This window comes from Pongo abelii, chromosome 11 (assembly GCF_028885655.2).
Source record: "Pongo abelii isolate AG06213 chromosome 11, NHGRI_mPonAbe1-v2.0_pri, whole genome shotgun sequence".
NCBI lineage: Eukaryota > Metazoa > Chordata > Mammalia > Primates > Hominidae > Pongo > Pongo abelii.
Genome location: NC_071996.2, coordinates 88,656,353 through 88,676,117, shown reverse-complemented (window position 1 = coordinate 88,676,117; position 19,765 = coordinate 88,656,353). Strand labels below are relative to the sequence as shown.

The window sequence follows — 19,765 nt, the reverse complement described above, 5'->3', positions numbered from 1 at the left end:
GCCCTCCAGCCCTTGCCAACCACCATTCTACGTTCTGTCTCTATAATTTCAACTAAGACTCTAAGTATCTCATTTATGTGAATTCATACAGTTTTTGTGTTTATGTGACTGGCTTACTTCACTTTGCATAATGTGCTCAAGCTTCATCCATGTTGTTGCCTATGTCACAACTTTCAATCTATTTGTGTCTTTGATGTTAAAGGGAGTCTCTTGTAGATAGTATAAAATTGAATCATGTTTTCTTAAATCTAGTCTGTCAGTCTTTGTCTTTTGATTTAAAACAGTTTGATTCATTTACACTTAAAGTAGTGACTGATAAGGAAAGACATACTTCTGTCATTTTGCTATTTGTTTTCTATATGATTTATCACTTCTTTGTCCCTCATTTCCTGCATCACTGTTTTTTACGTTTAATTTTTTGTTATGAAATATTTAACTTTCGTTTTCATTTACTTTTGTATTTTAAGGTATTTTCTTTCTAGTCACCATAAAGATTACATTTAACATTCTAAAATTATAATAACTTAATTAGAATTATACTATTTTAACTTCAGTGATTTACAAAATCTCTGCTCCGTTATTGCTTTATCCCTATCACTTTCAGTTATTGTCACAAAATTACACCTTTATGCATTGTGGGTCTAAAAGTATAAAGTGGTATTTTAAATGCATTCTTCTCTTAAAGTATAAATGTGAAGTTATAAACCAAAGTTACAATAGTACTAGCTTTTAGACAATTGTTTTTAAAATATATTAGTACCTTAAATCATGTAGAAAACTGCGATGGTATTACAAATGTTACATTAATACTAGCTTTTATAATTTCCAATGTATTTACGTTTATGTACATTTTATTTCTTCATATGGCTTTGAATTACTGTCTATTGTCTTTTCATTTCATCCTGCAGGACTTCCTTGAGCATTTCTTGCAGAGTAGGTCTAGTGGTAAGAAAATTCTTCAGCTTTTGTTCATATGAATATGTCTTAATTTTCTTTGTCACATTTGAAGGACAATTTTGCTTGGTATAGACTTTTTGCTTGGCTTTTTTTTTTCTCCTTTAGCAGTTTCAATATATTGATCTGTTGCACTCTGACCTCCAAAGTTTTCATGAAAAATCTGACAATCTTAAGGAGATTTTGGGCTGAGACAATGGGGTTTTCTAAATATACAATCATGTCATCTGCAAACAGAGACAGTTGACTTCCTCTTTTCCTAATTAAATACCTTTTATTTCTTTCTCTTGCATGATTGCCCCAGCCGGAACTTCCAGTACTATGTTGAATAGGAGTGGTGAGAGAGGGCATCCTTGTCTTGTGCCAGTTTTCAAAGGGAATGCTTCCAGTTTTTGCCTATTCAGTATGATATTAGCTGTGGGTTTGTCATTAAATGGCTCTTATTATTTTGAGTTACATTCCATCAATACCTAATTTATTGAGAGTTTTTAGCATGAAGGGCTGTTGAATTTTATCTAAGGCCTTTTCTGCACCTATTGAGATAATCGTGTGGTGTTTGTCATTGGTTCTGTTTATGTGATGGATTACATTTATTGATTTGGGCATGTTGAACCAGCCTTGCATCCCAAGGATGAAGCCAACTTGACCATGGTGGATAAGCTTTTTGATGTGCTGCTGGATTTGGTTTGCCAGTATTTTATTGAGGATTTTCACATCGATATTCATCAGGGATGTTGGACTGGAATTTTCTTTTCTTGTTATGTCTCTGCCAGGTTTTGGTATCAGGATGATGCTGACCTCATAAAATGAGTCAGGGAGGATTCCCTCTTTTTCTATTGTTTGGAATAGTTTCAGAAGGAATGGTGCCAGCTCCACTTTGTACCTCTGGGAGAATTCAGCTGTGAATCTGTCTGGTCCTGGACTTTTTTTTTTTTGGTTGGTAGGCTATTAATTGCAGCCTCAATTTCAGAACTTGTTATTGGTCTATTCAGGGATTCAACTTCTTCATGGTTTAGTCTTGGGAGGGTGTATGTGTCCAGAATTCATCCATTTCTTCTAGATTTTCTAGTTTATTGGCATAGTGGTGTTTATAGTATTCTCTAATGGTAGGTATTTCTGTGGGATCGGCGCTGATATCCCCTTTATCATTTTTTACTGTAGCTACTTGATTCTTCTCTCTTTTTTTCTCTATTAGTCTGGCTAGTAGTCTATCTATTTGTTGATCTTTTAAAACAAAACAGATCCTGGATTCATTGATTTTTTTGAAGGGCTTTTTGTGTCTCTATCTCCTTCAGTTCTGCTCTGACGTTTGCTACAAAGACAATAAATTACCTAGAGATACAACTTGCAAGAGATGTGAAGGACCTCTTCAAGGAGAACTACCAACCACTGCTCAAGGAAATATGAGAGGACACAAACAAATGGAAAAACATTCCATGCTCATGGATAGGAAGAAGCAACATCATGAAAATGGCCATACTGCCCTAAGTAATTTATAGACTCAATGCTATCCCCATCAAGCTGCCATTGATTTTCTTCACCGAATTGGAAAAAAACACTTCAAATTTCATATGGAGCCAAAAAAGAGCCTGCATAGCCAAGACAATCCTAAGCAAAAAGAACAAAGCTGGAGGCATCACGCTACCTGACTTCTAACTATACTACAAGGCTACAGTAACCAAAACAGAATGGTACTGGTACCAAAACAGAGATATAGACCAATGGAACAGAACAGAGACCTCAGAAATAACACCACACATCTACAACCATCTGATCTTTGACAAACCTGACAAAAACAAGCAATGGGGAAAGGATTTCCTATTTAATAAATGGTGTTGGGAAAACTGGCTAGCCGTATGCAGAAAGCTGAAACTGGATCCCTTCCTTACACCTTATACAAAAATTAACTCAAGATGGATCAAAGACTTAAATATAAGACCTAAAACCACAAAAAAACCTAAAAGAAAATCTAGGCAATACCATTCAGGACATAGGCATGGGCAAAGACTTCATGACTAAAACACCGAAAGCAATGGCAACAAATGCCAAGATAGACAAATGGGATCTAATTAATCCAAAGAGCTTCTGTACAGCAAAAGAAACTATCATCAGAGTGAACAGGCAGCTTACAGAATGGGAGAAATTTTTTGCAATCTATCCATCTGACAAAGGGCTAATATCTAGAATCTACAAAGAACTTAAACAAATTTACAAGAAAAAAAGAAACACTCCATCAAAAAGTGGGTGAAGGATATGAACAGACACTTCTCAAAAGAAGACATTTATGCAGCCAACAGACATATGAAAAAAGGCTCATCATCACTGGTCATTAGAGAAATGCAAATAAAAACCACATTGAGATACCATCTCACACCTGTTATAATGGCAATCATTAAAAAGTCAGGAAACAACAGATGCTGGAGAGGATGTGGAGAAATAGGAACACTTTTACACTGTTGGGAGTGTAAATTAGTTCAACCATTGTGGAAGACAGTCTGGCGATTCCTCAAGGATCTAGAACTAGAAATACCATTTGACCCAGAAATCCCATTACTGGGTATATACCCAAAGGATTATAAATCATTCTAATATAAAGACACATGCACATGTATGTTTATTGCGACACTGTTGACAATAGCAAAGACTTGGAACTAACCAAAATGCCCATTAATGATAGACTGGATAAAGAAAATTTGGCACATCTATACCATGGAATACTAAGCAGCCATAAAGAAGGATGAGTTCATGTCCTTTGCAGGGACATGGATAAAGCTGGAAACCATCATTCTCAGCAAACTAACATGAGAACAGAAAACCAAACACCGCGTGTTCTCACTCATAAGTGGGAGTTGAACAATGAAAGCACTTGGACACAGGGAGGGGAACACAGGGAGGAGACACTTGGACAGACACCAGGCCTGTCAGGGGGTGGGGGAATAGGGGAGGGATAGCATTAGGAGAAATACCTAATGTAGATGATGTGTTGATGGGTGCAGCAAACCACCATGGCACGTGTATACCTATGTAACAAACATGCACGTTATGCACATGTACCTCAGAACTTAAAGTATACTTTTTTTAAAAAAAGAGTAATCTGCTGACAATCTTATTGAGAATTCCTGTGACACATCACAACTTTCTTACTGCTTTCAAAATTCTCATTGTCTTTTGAAAATATAATTATAGCATGTCTCAATGTGGTTCTTTTTGAGATCATCTTACTTGGAGTTTATTGACTTTGGATGTTTATATTCACATCTGTCATCAAATGTGGGAAGTTTTCAGACATTCTTCAAATATTCCTTCTCCCCCTTTCCCTGTCTTTTCCATTTGGGACTCACAAAATGCATACATTGATCCACTTGATGGTGACCTACAGGTTCCTTAGGTTCACTTCACTTTAATTTTTTAAATCTATTCCTCAGACTAATTAATTTTCATTGTTCCATCTTCAAGTTTGAGGTTTTTTCTTCTGCCTGCTCAAATCCACTTTTGAATCTCTCTAGTAAATGTGTTATTTAGATTATTGTAATTTTTGCCTCTAGAATTTCTTTTTGTTTTCTGTTTAGTTTTCTATGTCTTTCATTAATATTTTGATTTTGTTCATACACAGTTTTAGCTTTATATCTTTGAGCATCTTTAAGAATGTTGTTTTTAAGTGTTTTTCTAGTATATTTGCTGTCAGGCCTTTTTAAATAATAATTTTTGTTGATTTATTTTTTTTCCTTTGAATGAGCCACACTTGCAAGTTTCTTTGTATGCCTTGTGAGTTTTCACTGGAACTGGACATTTGAATCTAAGAAATGTGGTAATTGTGGAAATCACATTATCCCCTTCCTAGTTTGCTGTTTTTAGTTATTTTTTTTAATTGTGGCTTTCTGTATTCCAGGGATCTGCCTGAGATGTAAACTTAAGGTCTTCTCAGGTCTTTTCTGAGACTGTACCTTTTCCTGAGCATGTGTGATCACTTTATTATTTTCTTTGTATATGCATTGCTTTCTAATGTCTAGTGTTTAATGTCTAGCTCCCAAAAGGGAGAAAAATTTAAGGTGATGAAAGCGACATCAGTCCTTCCAATCTTGGAAATCACTTTAGCTGGAAGTGAAATCGTTTTCACAATGCAGGAAGGTGCAGCAACAATTACCACCCACCTCTGTCTGTACCTCTTTAATGAGATTCAGCAGTCAGTGATCAGAGATGACACTCATGAAACTTGGAGGAAATGGTCTTCCTTGCCAACCTGTGCTTCCACAAGTTGTGTGCAGATTCCTCCAAGAACATGAGCACAGCTGCCTGCCACCAGGATGGGAATTCAAATAGGTAGCTTCTACTGTGCTAAGAAATTGAAATTAACTGCAATTTAGCATCCATGCCTTATTCTAAAATATATCAACTTTCAGTCAATGCCAGAGTTCCAAAATAGTTACATCAGCCATATTCTGCCAGTAAAATTGTTGTCTAGGTGAGGTGAGAGACTTCTTGTGCTTTCTACTCTGCCTTCCCAGAATCTTGTCTGTGGCTTTTGACATTTTGATTATAGTGTGTCTTGGTGTGAGTATCTTTGAGTTTATTCTACTTTGAGTTCTTGGAGCTTTTTGGATTTACAGATTTATGTCTTTTGCCAAATTTATAAGTTTTACAAATTATTTCTTCCCATATTATTTTTCCTTCTTACATTCTTTGGTCTCTTGATGGTTTTTCTTAGGTCCTTTAGGTTCTGTTTACTTTTCTTCATTATTTTTTCTTTCTATTTCTCAGAATAAATAATTTCAATTGTTCTGTCTTCAAATTCACTGATTATTTCTTCTATGTGTTCAAACTCTGCTATTGAATCCCTCTAGTAATTTTTTCTTTTAGTTATGGTATTTTTCAGCCTCAGAATTTCTATGTGATTTCCTTTCTGCTATTCTGGTAACATATATATATTACATAAAATTTTCCATTTTTATCATTTTAATGATTTTAAGTGTACAGTTCCCTAACATTAAGTACATTCACCTGTTTTGTGATTATCATTTCTATTCATTACCAGAACCTATCATTCCAAACAGAAACACTGTGCTCATTACACAATAACTTCCCATTCCTCCCTCTCTCCAACTGTACTTTCTACTTTTTCCTACTTTTTTTCTTTTCTACTTTTTATTTCTCCTTTCTTTTTTTATAAATTTGTCTACTCTGTGTACTCCATAGAAGTGGAACAACATTTTCTCTTTTGTGTCTCCTTTTCACTTAGCATAATGTTTTCCAGCTTCTTCCTTTTTGTAAAATGTACCAGAATTTCATTGCTTTTTAAGACTGAATTTAAGACTCCATTGGGTCTCTCTCTCTCTCTCTACACACACACACACACACACACACACACACACACACACACAAAACCATATTTTGTTTATCTATTCATCTACTGATTAAAAATTTGGGTTTCTTTCACATTTAGCTTTGTGAAAAATGTTGCTATAAACATTGGTGTACTATTATATGTTTAAATCCCTGCATTTGATTATTTTGGGTGTATACTGAGAAGACAAAATAATAGATTATGTGGTCATTCCGTGTTTAAGTTTTTTGAGGAACCTCCAAACTTTTCCACAGTGAATGTTTACTTTCTTTTTATAATTTTCTCTCTTTATTAATATTTGTATTATTTTCTTGATTTATTTTGTTCTTTGTCTATTTTTTTAGCTCTTTTAGTATTTTTTAAATAGTTGTTTTATAGTCTTCATATAATTAATCCAAAGTATAAACTTCCTTAGGCATGGCTTCTAGTTATTTATTTTGTTCCTTTAAATGAGCCGTACTTTCCTGCTTCTTTGTATTTCTTGTGATTTTTGTAGTTGTTGTTGAAAACTGGGCATAATAATACTATGTGGTAACTATGGAAATCAGATATTCCTCTTTTCCTGAAGTTGTTGTTTTTCGACTGCTGAAGGCTTTAGTGGTTTATTTGTTTAGTGTCTTGACAGTGTATTTGACAGTGTATTTTTGTAAAGACTCTTCCTTGTGTGATCACTGAAGTATCAATTCCTGGTATTCAGTTAGAGTTTTCACAGAGATTTCCTTGAACTCCAGTATTTAAAGAACAAAAACAAAACAAACAAGCAAACAAGGAAACAACTAAAAATATATCTCCCAGTCTGTGCTTATCAGATCTGTGCTAGGGAACTCCTTCAGTTCTTAACTAGGCTTGCACAGAGCCAAAGGAAAAACCTGAGGTAAAAATCTTAGGTTATTTTTGTTCTTTTCTGAAGGTAGGTCTTCCTGTATACATGCACATGGCTTTCTAAGTTCCCCCACATAGAAGCTGTGGGCATCTTAATTTCTTAGAAGATTTTCTCCCCAGTTTTTTTTTTTTTTTCTGGTTCTGTGGTTATTTTTTGCCTCAAGCATCTCCAGGTTGTTATTTGGTTTGCAGTGTTTTTGAGCAATGTCCACTGCTTTTCCATTCTGAGTTCCCATTTAGATAAAACAGAAACAAGTGCCTTGCTTCAGCTGTTCATGTGGCACACAGACAGTTGAGAATAGACATACACAGTAATTTTAGAATAAGATTTGCTATGCTCTCTCAAAAAGACCCCACACTGGAATGTAGACTCCTTTGTTCAAGACTGCTACTGGGTTGAGAAAAGGGTTTGGGCAAGGGCAAGTAAATATACCACAAATCTTTCCTATGTTTCTTGATTCAGAGCTTGATTAATTGCTGTAAACTTTTGACTGTTTTTCAGAGTTCTGAAGAAGTTGCTTCTGACATTTTTTTCTTATTTTTCTGTGGGATGATAAGAGCTTGGAGCTGCCTGCTCCACCATTTTGCTGCAATATTAACTGGGGTTTTAGTTAGTTTATTTCTTTTACAAGAATGACTACCAAGTCTTCTGATTTTATGTCTGCATCCATTTTGATTGGTTACTCTCAAAGTAAGAAAGAATTTTGAACTAGAAATGTACCTACAAATTAAATCTTGATCTAACTCTTCTTTATCTTTTTTTTTTTTGAGATGGAGTCCCCAGGCTGGAGTGCAGTGGTGTGATCTCAGCCCACTGCAACCTTTGCCTCCTGGGTTCAAGTGATTCTCCTGCCTCATCCTCCTGAGCAGCTGGGATTACAGGCACCTGCCAACATGTGCAGCTAATTTTTTTGTATTGTTAGTAGAGATGGGGTTTCACCATGTTGGCCAGGCTGGTCTTGATTTAGTGACCTCAAGTGATCCACTCTCCTTGGCCTCCCAAAGTGCTTGGATTACAGGCATGAGCCACCGTGCTCAGCCCTAACTCTTCTTTTTCTAACTCAAAGTATATTTTAGCAGCATGCTCATATACCTTTTCAACAATATATTCAATAAGTAAATCACTAAAGAAATCAACATTTGAACTATGCAAACTAATTTTTGTAATGGAATTTTATCAGAGGAACCCACCCCCAATATTTCAACGTAGGTTCTTTCTATTTTCCATAAGTGTCAGCCGGCTGAGAAATAAACAGAAAGAGTACAAAGAAAGGAATGTTACAGCTGGGCCGCCGGGGATGACATCACATATCGATAAGACCGTGATGTTCACCTAAGCCTCAAACCCGCAAGTTTTTTATTATGGGTTTCAAAAGGGGAAGGGGTGTAAGAACAGGGAGTAGATCATATGCTTCAAAGGGAAAAAGGATAACTACTTTTACTAGGCTTACTAGGGTGGGGAAAAACTCTGCCCTGGTAAGCCTGAGGGTACTGCAGGAGACCAGGGCGTTATCTCAGTCCTTATCTCAACCTCATAAGACAGACACTCCTAGAGCAGCCGTTTACAGACCTCCCCCAGGAATGCATTCCTTTCCCAGGGTATTAATATTAATATTCCTTGCTAGGAAAAGATTTTAGTGATATCTCTCCTACTTGCACGTCTGTTTATAGGCTCCCTGCAAGAAGAAAAATATGGCTCTTTTTGCCTGACCCCGCAGGCAGTCAGACCTTATGGTTGTCTTTCCTTGTTTCCTAAAAATCACGTTATTCAGTTCTTTTTCAAGGTGCAATGATTTCATATTGTTCAAACACACATTTTACAATCAATTTGTACAGTTAACACAATTATCACAGTGGTCCTGAGGTGACATACATCCTCAGCTTATGAAGATAACAGGATTAAGAGATTAAAGTAAAGACAGGTATTAGAAATTATAAAAGTATTATTTGGGAATTGATAAATGTCCATATTAAAATGAAATCTTCACAATTTATGTTCCTCTGCCACAGCTTGTCCCTCCATTCAGGGATATAATATCCCTGACTTCCTGCAACAGAATTTGAACCTTTAACTAGTATTATTTTAAGTCAATAATTGGTACCTTCATATAATAATAAGCTTATTCATGGGTTCCAAATTATTATAGTACAGAAATCAGCATGGGCTAAATCTGTCCTGTCACTTGTCTTTAATAAACCTAAGAATAATTTTTCTGTTTTCAAATTATTGAAAAAAATCAAAAGAAAAATTCTATGTTATGACATGTAACATTAAATGAAATTCAAATTTCAGTGTTTATAAAGAAATTTTTATTGAATCACATCCACATCTATTTGTTTATGTGTTGTATATGGTTGGTTTTGTGCTACAATAGCATAATGGAGTAGATTTGACAGAGAATCTACAAACCTAAAATGTCTACTTTCTAGCCTTTCACACAAAATGTTTTCCAGTCCATTTTAGTATGTTTTCCAGTCCATTTTAGTAATACATAGAAAGAATCAACAACCTAAGAAATAATTTAAATTTTCTGAATCTTAAAAACTTTCTTCTGCTTTAGCATTAGTCATTAGCTAGAAGACTAATGTTACTTTTAGAAATTTTAGCCACTACAGGTTTTATCAGGTAATAATATACATTTTTTCAATTCAGTGTTTGATACTTTTAGCATATTTACCCTGCTAGTTTAGTTGAAAATAAAGATGATGTTTGACATACATGATGTCTAACACAGAAGTATTTCTGGATGGTTTTTCCTAGGACTTAAATTTCTCAATAACATTAACCATTCCTTACTAAAATTTTGTCAACTTCAAGGACTAATTCTGAACTTGATGTTCCTTCCTCTACTTGAGTCAGAGAAAACAGGAAATTTCCTTCACCATTAAAAACCCTCTTAATTCAGAGTATCTTATGTTTATATATTAAATTTTTCAGTTGATAAGTATGTGAATCAGAGTGCTTTAAATTTTTACAGTGAAATGTTATGTTGAAAGACAGCTTATAAGCACGTAATATCTAAGTTTGGGAAACATCATTGGTTTGGATGACATCTGTAAGAATGCTTTCAACAACACTGTCAACTAATGCAAACTGATGTATAGTCAGCTCTTTTGAAAATAGTTCAGAAATGAATTTCCAGCTATTTCTCACCAACCATCATTTTTTAAAAGGTCTGCATCCACAAGTTAGGCAATTTTGTATGATCTTTGGGATTAATCTGTTTTTAAGAGATTATTATAAGTAGACTAAATTGCCAGTTAAGTAGTTTTATTATTTATATGTAAAAATTTGACTAGGTAATCACTTTTTTCTTACTTGTCATTACTGCACAGATCAACTTCATTAGAGGAAGTTTGTTGTTTTAAAACAAAACTTTTTCAGAAGTTTCTGCTTCATTACTGGCAGTTGTCAAGAAAATTTTAGATAAAACAGAATACACATTCTCTAAAAATTCATGAGTCACTCTTTTTGGGTGATGATATTTGACATTCTTTCCTGGCTGCTTGGTCCATCTGTTGAATCTGTTTATAAAACATCCTTGGATTCCAGAAGCAAACATGCTGACGTTGGAACTATATCACAAAGTAGCCAGTTCAGCTAATTTTGAAAAATTTCTTTTATCACTGCACTAGCTAGCCATATTATTAAATTTTTCGCATTACTTTTTGTTTTTACAAATGGATCTTGATCTCTATATTCACGTATAATATTTCTGAAAATTATTTAATAACTTTATTGACCAATGATTTCTTGATTGATATTTTATCCATAAGAGGTACCTTACTTGCAAGGATTTTTTTTTATCACAGGGGCCATTTTGTGCATATATGGAATTATATATAGTTATCGTTTACTTTCAAATGGTGCTTCATCTACGGTTGGATCGTTTTGCCTGGGAGACATAAACTAAATTAACTTTACTTTCAGGAGGGAAAAATTTATCCGGTATAAATCCTTTTATTTGAGTAACTAAATATGCCTTTAACAATAAACTTATCCATTACATGGTTTCATTTTCAGCTTGGTTTTCATCTCAATTTAATAACTGTCCTGGTAACAACATCCTCTAAAATTTAACAGGAGAAATCAATGTGCATTTCCTGGTGGGTACTGTGAGTTGTCTAGTTTAATAATTATATGTTTAGTCACTTACTATCATGGCACACAGGTAATACTAATTATTAACATTTCTTACATCAAAATGCTTATCCAAAGCATTTGTTAAACCCTTCTTTTACCTGGTCCCTTCTATACTTCCTTTTGCTTTTATTTTCAGTAGTATAGGAATCATAATACACTATACTATGCTTTAAAAACTTTATTTTCTAAAAGAAGTAAGCATACTTATATCAGGTACAAAAGCTTCAGTGTTCATCCTGGTGAGCTGGTGAGGAAGATCTGGAAATATTGGTGTTACATCGAGAAAACACCTTTGACAAAGCTGAAGACATTTTTATCAGCATTTTAGATCCTTGTTTGGAGACATTGGGCTTGGGAGTTTCTGTGGACAAAGTGAACAAGAAGAATGATATTTTTATTTTTGGACACTGAGGTCAAATACCTTGCCTAAGGTCATATGAGTAAAAGGTGGCCCAGCTAGTAATAGGGTCCAGACTTTCTGACTCTCATGGCATCATTATGCCTACTGTACTATGAGGCTTCTTTAGTCAAGTATGCAAAGTCCATTTCTCTTTTCTCAGCAGAACACTCTCTTAAAATGTCTAATGAGTTAAATGGGAAGGTAACTTTCAACTCTATACAGTGTGGACACGTATTTCAGAATGCTCAAGAGAAAGTAGAAGTACATTGAAAATACTATAAATTCTCACCTACTTTGAGTAAATTTTCCATTGACTGACCCCAAGTGATTATTTATGTCATGGAAAATAGGACTGTGTAGGTAATAAAAGAGTTCCTATTTGGATTTTTTTTTGCACCACTTATTCAGCATGAGGCTTTAAAGAATATAATCATCTCAGTTTAACAAAATTATTATTTTATACAGAAAGAAATAATTTTATATGTAAAGAAATAATCATTTATGTACTTTTCTGATACTTCATAAGTTGTGATAGGGCCACTAAAATCCTGTATTTTTTTGATTGTAGTACATGACACTCAAAAGTTATACATTTTAATATAAAACTTTAATACCTAGCTTCTTTTGAAAAACTGGAAGAACTGGGAACAATCTAGCATGCCAGTGATTGTAGCTGAGTAGCAGCTGCCTCCTTCAAAGGCAGCATGCCATCTCCCATGAGCCACACACCCCTGATCAATCTGCTGCTGTTGTTTATGGTACCTACCTTGCTCTTATAACCATTTGAGTGTGTAGACAATGATGATGTTGCATGAGATTGGGATTTGAAACATAGCTCTGCTGCTTGTTAGCTGTGGGATAACCTTGGATAACCTATTGCCATTTTTCTCTTTAATGATTCTCACTTTTTTCTTTAAATAAAATGTGAATAGCTAATGCCTGATATATTTTAGTTATATGATCCATTGTCCCTTTGGTGTAAAGATAGAGAGCTACATAATTAACTGAAAATTGGTATTTATACAAACAGTAAGAATATTATTTCAATCCTATTTTGATAATATGCAAGGGGAGAGCCACTCATGTCCAGGAAAGTAATAAAAAATTCTAAATTCAAAATGATGCAATTGAGAGTTTAATTACACCAGTTGTTAAGATAGTACATTTTGTACCTGAAATGACTTCCTTTGAGGGATTTGCACTGCCAAGAACATCCTTGGATCTTTCAAAGATGGTGATAAACTGCCAAGGTAAATTGAAATACAAACTGAGTCTTTCACTGGACATTAAACACTAGATATACCCATAAATCCTCAAATCTACTAGATATACCTATAAATACCACTACAGCATCTTACATAAAATATATCTGTGCTCTGCAGTCTCAAAGAATTGTTCAATAAGACTGAGGCTCACAATTTTTGCAAAGTAAGATGCCTAAGATTAACCCTTGTTATGAATGCAGACTTTGGCTAGCACTAAATGAGGGTCAATGGTTCAGCCATATTAACTCATGAAAAATCTCAGCTCTGTCTGCCCCCTCTGTCCTTTGACTGAATTGAAAAAAGTTAAAAATTCTTTTCTGAAAAAAGATGTAATCATAAGGGGAGAAAAAAGGATGTTTATTTTGTAACCCCAAATTTTCTTTTATTGAAATCTTAGCCACTGCAGAGTCTGGAGCAATAAAGTGGCTCTGTGGACCTGGTTGTGCTGGCATTGTGTCTCCAATACTAGCTTTACTCTGTAGACCCTTATCAATTTTGAATGCAAGAGCAGCAATTGTCCCAGAGAGGCATAAAATAACCTGGGACAGGTGTTGGGGCTTCAGCTATTCTGAAGCTATTCTAAAATGGTAGATTTGAAGGGTACCAGAATTCTGTAGCTATTCTAAAATGTCATCTGTTAAAAATCAGTAAAACAAGGCTTAAATACATGTAACATAAGAGGAATGTGCAGTATCTATATCAGGTAAAAAGTAACAGATACTATTACAAGAGTTTTACCATAGTTCCTCCAAGAAGACTTATGGGTGCTCATGTATTAAGCTATTGGAAACAAGATAACTGAGGAATAAAATATGGCAGAGACAATGTAAAGTACCGATTCTCAACTTAAGCTGTACAATAGAGTTATCTGTGAAACTTTTTTTAAAGGTATGGATCCCTGAGGCCCATAACAAGTGTAGGACAGACATTAATGTATATTTTTTAAATGCCTCACAAAACTCTAATGTGAGAGAATTAGGACTGAGAATCCTTCATCTAAAAGGAGATGAGTAGACATACAGTTGGCCTTCTCTCTCTGTGGGTTGTGTATCCATAAGTTTAACCAACCAAAGATCAAAAATATATGAAAAATAATGGATGGTTGCATGTATACTGAACGTGTATGGACTTATTGTTCTTGTCATCATTCCCTAAATAATACAGCATAAGAACTATTTATGTAATATTTACATTGTGTTAGTTATGATAAGTAATCTAGAAATAATTTAAAATATATGGGAGGATGTGTGTAGGTTATATGCAAATATTATACCATTTTATATAAAGACCTTGAGCACCTCTGAATTTTGATATCTTTGGGGATTCCTGGAACCAATCCCCTACAGCTATCAGGGGATGACAGTACTTAGGTTATGCCGAAAACATGTATCTGTTTGTTAGACACAAGAGTGCTTGCCCTTACTTAATGGAGCATTGTTAAAATCATGACTTTAAAGTTTTTATCTAAAAATGTCAAAACCTTGGCTATGTCAGAGATGGCATCTTTTGACCTTTTCCTTGAAAGCTGTAGACATTCTCTTTGTTCTTTGTATGTTGAGTCATTTTGGAATGTATCCTGCACATTTTATATAAGTAGTCAGATTTTTGGTCCTTTCAAAATCCTGTAGAGGACATTGATTTTTTTCGTTTGTTTGTTTGTTTGTTTTTGGTAGGTAATTGACTCATTATGTTCAGATCCCACGTCCTACCCTGCCTGTCATGGCTGTGGTTTCAATTTAATTTCTGTTTTGAAAATTCTCGTAGTGTTGAGTATCCTTATGTGTGCACTACTATTAAGAATGCAGTTCAGGTTCTCAAAGAGTTTTGTCTATGTAACTTCAGGTCAGTTCCAAATATGTACAACTCAGAGGGGACAGTATAAACAGATTTTTGAGGTTCCTCTTTCTGTGATTTTCCTCAATGCCTAACTCTCATTAGCCCCCTTTTCTAGTTCTATGGCTAAAATGCTGTGGCTTTAGCCTCTGTGTGTGTGCTGTTTCTAGTTTATGTCTGCATCTACCACTAAGAGTAAAGTGACGAAAGAAGAGAAAAAGCACAACCAGCTCAATCAATACTCCTCAGTCTAGTGAGGACCTTTTCCCTATCGGTCAGAGAAGAATTTTCTTTCAGAGTTTTAGGTGGTAACTCAGCAGCCTCTGCTGCTACTGCCATGCAGTTTCATGAGGGCACCTTGCCTTGAGGCAGGGCCAAGGAGGGAGAAAAAGTGGGGATTCTCCCCAGATTCTCCCCATCTCACAGGAATCTCCTAACCGGTCAGAAAACAATGGTTTCTCTAGGAGCTATATTCTATCCAGTTGATCTCTGTAATTCCAGGATTTGAGTTTTCCTGAGTCTAAGCCAGAAGATATGCAAATAAAATTAAAAAACCCAGGAATCTCACAATGGCATTGGCCATTCTTTGAGTTTTGATTCCCCTGCCCTAACTCTTGTTATTTATTTTTCAGAATCCTCAGTAGTTACCCACAGTGTTTAGTTGTAATCAGTGAGAGAGATAAGATGGAGCCTGCCTACTCCACCTTACTTGAAACTGGATTAGATAACAACTTTAACAATAATTTTACCATGGAAAAGGTAGCAAAGAGGGAAAGAACAAAAGCAGAAGGAGTCCAGATTAGCCAGAAATTCCACTTGACACACTGAGTGTCAATAAGTTCTTAGATTAGAGCTTCAGCGTTTCCCTTCTGTTGCCATATAATTTCACTGTTTGTAAAGTGTGGCCAAAGTGGAGCCTGAGGTAGTTAAATAAATATTTATATTCATAAATGAGGATTAGGTTGAGTGGGTAACAAATCCATTATCTTTGAACATTTAAAAAATATATCTTAAGTGTAAGTTATAAGATTTTAAAAGTTGGTTCTGAAAATTGTACTATATTGTGATACTGAGAAGTAACTCCATAATTGATAGCTTATGTTGTATGTGGGGGTGGAAGGACCCACTTGAAGGGTGATTAAGCTGAACCAAGAAAGAAACAATCTGATTAAAAAACACAGACGAAGATGTGTAGCTTCATTTCTCATTGGAAACTTTACAAGAAAGATTTATAGAGAGGAAATTTTCTTGGCTCACACTGGGGAGTAGGTGGGCTTTTTGGAAAGCTGCCAGTAAAGAAGTAATGTTTAGGAATACAGAAAAATAGAATTAGCACTCACATCCTGCAAGCCATGCACCTCCCATGTTTGAAGCTTCTGTTTTCTCCCCACCTCACCACGTTCCTCACTTGAGTCTACTCATCCTAGGTAGGGCCAAGTGATTCACTACCTCTAGTGTTTTTCTAGAGATTGTAGTAAAAGAGCTAATAAACAGAACTGTACTTAGATGCTAGGGAGAACCAGTATATTACTTTGTGCTCCTAAACAAGGAATGCTGATTTAACCCAAAGGATTTTGTTAACATATTTTAATATACCAGGGACAGGCCTCAGCTAGGAAGAGGGAACAGGGTGTAAGAAATTGTGAATAGGATAATGCTTTCTGATATCCTTCAAATAATACCACACAGTCCCTGACTGAACTATGAAAACTGAGTTGTTCTTAACTAGATCCTAATATATACCAACTAAGGCTAATTAAAAATACTTACCTTAACACTGTTTGCATGCTCTGGCTTTTGTTCCTGAGAACTTTCTGTAGAGATTAAAAAAAAAAAAAGTAAAATAGTCTATTTCTGAGGCATGTATATTTGTTGACACAAATCTGATCATATTACTTATTTTTCACCAAAGAATCATGTAATTTAGGCAGGTCGAAGAAGTTGTTATTTTAAATGTATAAGCAATTGGGAACAACACTGAAATAAGTGAGAGCCCTAGAATATCGGGACGTCTTAGCCCTTCAGTTAGACATTTAGAAATTATGACAGATGAAATGTAACATAGTGGGAGAGGCAAACTCTGTAACTTAGTAGCTATACATCTATGCACAACCATTCATTCCTTATAAGCCTGTTTGTTTACCTGTAAAATGAGGGATTACTCTATAGATGATTCTTAATAGCCCTTCCAGCTCTACCACTTTCTTTACATGCCTACTTAAAAGCAGCTTACTAGAATAAAGAGGAGAGTACTGGTATTATTAAATAGTAACTTCTGGGAGAATCAGGAGAGCTTTGAGGCAATGCTCGGAGGAAATTTGGTGGAGTCTACAGAACCAAAAGTCGTCTGAGTTCCAGGGGAGGTCAATGTATTAGTGAAATAAATTCAGGCAAGGAGGTAGAAATGACACTGTGAGAGAAGCTTCACAAGAACCCACTGCAAGGGAAGCAGCTAACCTGCTAAGAAGGCAGAAACCCTGTATTTACATCTTAGCTTCATTGCTTAAAGCTGTGTGAACATTGAACATCTAACTTCTCTGACTCTGTTTTCTCATACATAGTATGGGAATGAGACTGTCTTCCTTGGCTATGTCTGAAGATATCATATAAGAAAAAACTATGCATTTTATATAGCTACACTCATCAAGAGCCAACACAAGTAATAACTATCTAAATTACCCTTTGGGCCAATCTGGGTTCTAAAAAAAAGTAATAGTAAAATCTCAATCAGCTCAAATATGAGAAGTGATTAAAGTATCTGACAAAATTGGTAAGATTTCATTGTTGGCTGATAATCTCCCTAAAAAGCGCCTAAATCTATATTGCATGTAATTGGACATACTTCATTTTAAATGATTGAGGACATTTGGGTTTACTACGAGGGCAATGATTCCAAACACAAGTTTTTAAGTTGCTAGGGTATATGCGCACCAAACTCCCTAGAAAAACTAGGAAGTTGTTTTGATGAAGAGGCACAGAAAAATTCCTGATATTTATGGGGCCCAGATTTTTGGATTTAAGTTACTTGAGATTTTATTGTATATATGAACTAGGAATGAATATATCTGGCCTTGATCTTTCCACTGAATTTCAGACTTAAATATCCAATTGCTTACGTGACATCTCAACTTGAATGTCTAAAGGATACCTCAATCTCAACATAACCAAAAAAGAATTCTTGTGCTCCTCCTTCACCTTTGGTTACTCCAATAGTCTCTCCTATCTCATTAATCTCTGTATCTACTATAAACCGAGTAGTGTTTTAGGCTGTTGGTGATATAGCTGTTAACAGACATAAATCTCCACCTTTATGAAGCTTACATTCTAGATAGACAGTCAAAAAAACAATTAAAATACACAGTATAATGGAAAGTGCTATCCAATAAAGCAAAGAACTGGGATAGGTAGCGTCCTGATCAGAATTAAGTTGCAACTTCAGAGTGTGGCCAGAGAAGACCTCACTGAGAAAGTGACATTTGGGCCAAGATCTGAAAGTAAGGAACGAGCAATGAAGATATAGGGGAAAGAGTACAGGAAGATCAGCAAATCCAAGGGCCATTAATGTATAAAATGTTTGAGGAACAGCAAGGAGGTTAGTGTGATTGGAATGGATTGGGCCAGAAAGAAACAGAGGAGTACCTTAGAGAGGGAATAGGATGTTAGGATGATGCCCAGATGATGTAGGGTTTTGTAAGCCATTGTGATGACTTGAGATTTGATTCTAAATGAGATGGGAAGTACAGCCATGCATTGCTTAACAAGGTTACATTCTGAGAAATGCCTCATTAAGTTATTCCATCATTGTGTGAACATCATAGGATGTACTTACACAAACCTAAACGGTATAACCTACTACACACCTAAGCTATATGGTATGGTATGTCTTTTAGGCTACAAGCCTGTACAGAATGTTATGACACTGTATACTGGAGGCAACTGTAACACAATGGTAAGTATTCATGTATGTTAACATAGATAAAGTACAGTAGAAATACAATATTATAATCATATGGGACCACTATTTTATACTGGTCCATCATTGGCCAAAACATCATTATGTGACACATGACTTTACTTATCAATGTCTGGAATTATCTTGTTTAAGTCCTTACCCTTGGGATGGGACTTCCTACTCTGAGTTAAAGTGTAAATTCCGTGAGAGCAAAAACTTTGTCAGTCTTGTTCAGACATGGGATCTCAGGATACAAAGAAAACACTCAGCAAATCTTTGGATGAATGAGTAAGCAAATGATTCAATTGAACACCGTGATATTACTAAAGGATATAAGAACTAAGCAAGATCACCAAAATTAAGTTGGATAAAGCATATTAAAACACTGAATTTAGAAGCAGGAGATGTGGGATGCAGATGGAACTTTTGTTTTTATATAGATTCACAGGGTACATGTGCAGGATTATTACATGGATATATTGCATAATGGTGAGGTTTGGACTTCTAGTGGACCTATCACCTGAATAGTGAATATTATACCCAATAGGTAATTTTTCAGCGCTCACCCCCCTCCTCCCTTCTGGTGTCCCATGTCTGTTACATTGGTCTGTATTGGACTGTTTTTGACTCAGAGGAATGTTGGATGGGTCACTGCCTTACCCTCAGCTTGAGTTTCCTCATCTATAAAATGAGTATGGTTGTATGAAACGGTTTCTGTTGGCATCTAACAAAGTATAATTCCACAATTCAGACATTATAGGAGTGTTTTTTGTGAAACCTATGATATGTTCACAGAATTCTGGCATACTTAATGCTATTTTGTGGATTATCTTAATAAAAATGATTTTCACTTTCAAATTGGCATAATATGTTTGTTGAATTCGTTGCATGTTTGAAATAGTCATGATAAACTTGTGGTTTGACTTTTAATGCGACTTTATAGTAAACATGACACTCTACGTCTTATATATGCTATCATTGTTAGAACCACATC

General features: G+C 35.3%; 1 protein-coding gene across 2 annotated transcripts in view; it reads right to left on the bottom strand.

Annotated features, from left to right (window-relative positions):
* Positions 1–11,484: 11,484 nt before the first annotated feature.
* The window catches only part of FSIP2 (fibrous sheath interacting protein 2), an 88,984-nt gene continuing 80,703 nt past the window's right edge, over positions 11,485–19,765 (bottom strand). Inside the window, exons 21-23 of one of the 2 annotated variants that reach the window (XM_054549572.1) lie at positions 16,590–16,633; positions 12,894–12,963; positions 11,485–11,682 (exon numbers count right to left, since the gene is read on the bottom strand). In XM_054549572.1, the coding sequence (XP_054405547.1) occupies positions 11,546–11,682; positions 12,894–12,963; positions 16,590–16,633 (251 nt within the window). In that variant the 3' untranslated portion in view covers positions 11,485–11,545. The remainder of the gene's footprint in view (positions 11,683–12,893; positions 12,964–16,589; positions 16,634–19,765) is intronic. The other variant, XM_054549574.2, reaches the window with a different exon arrangement.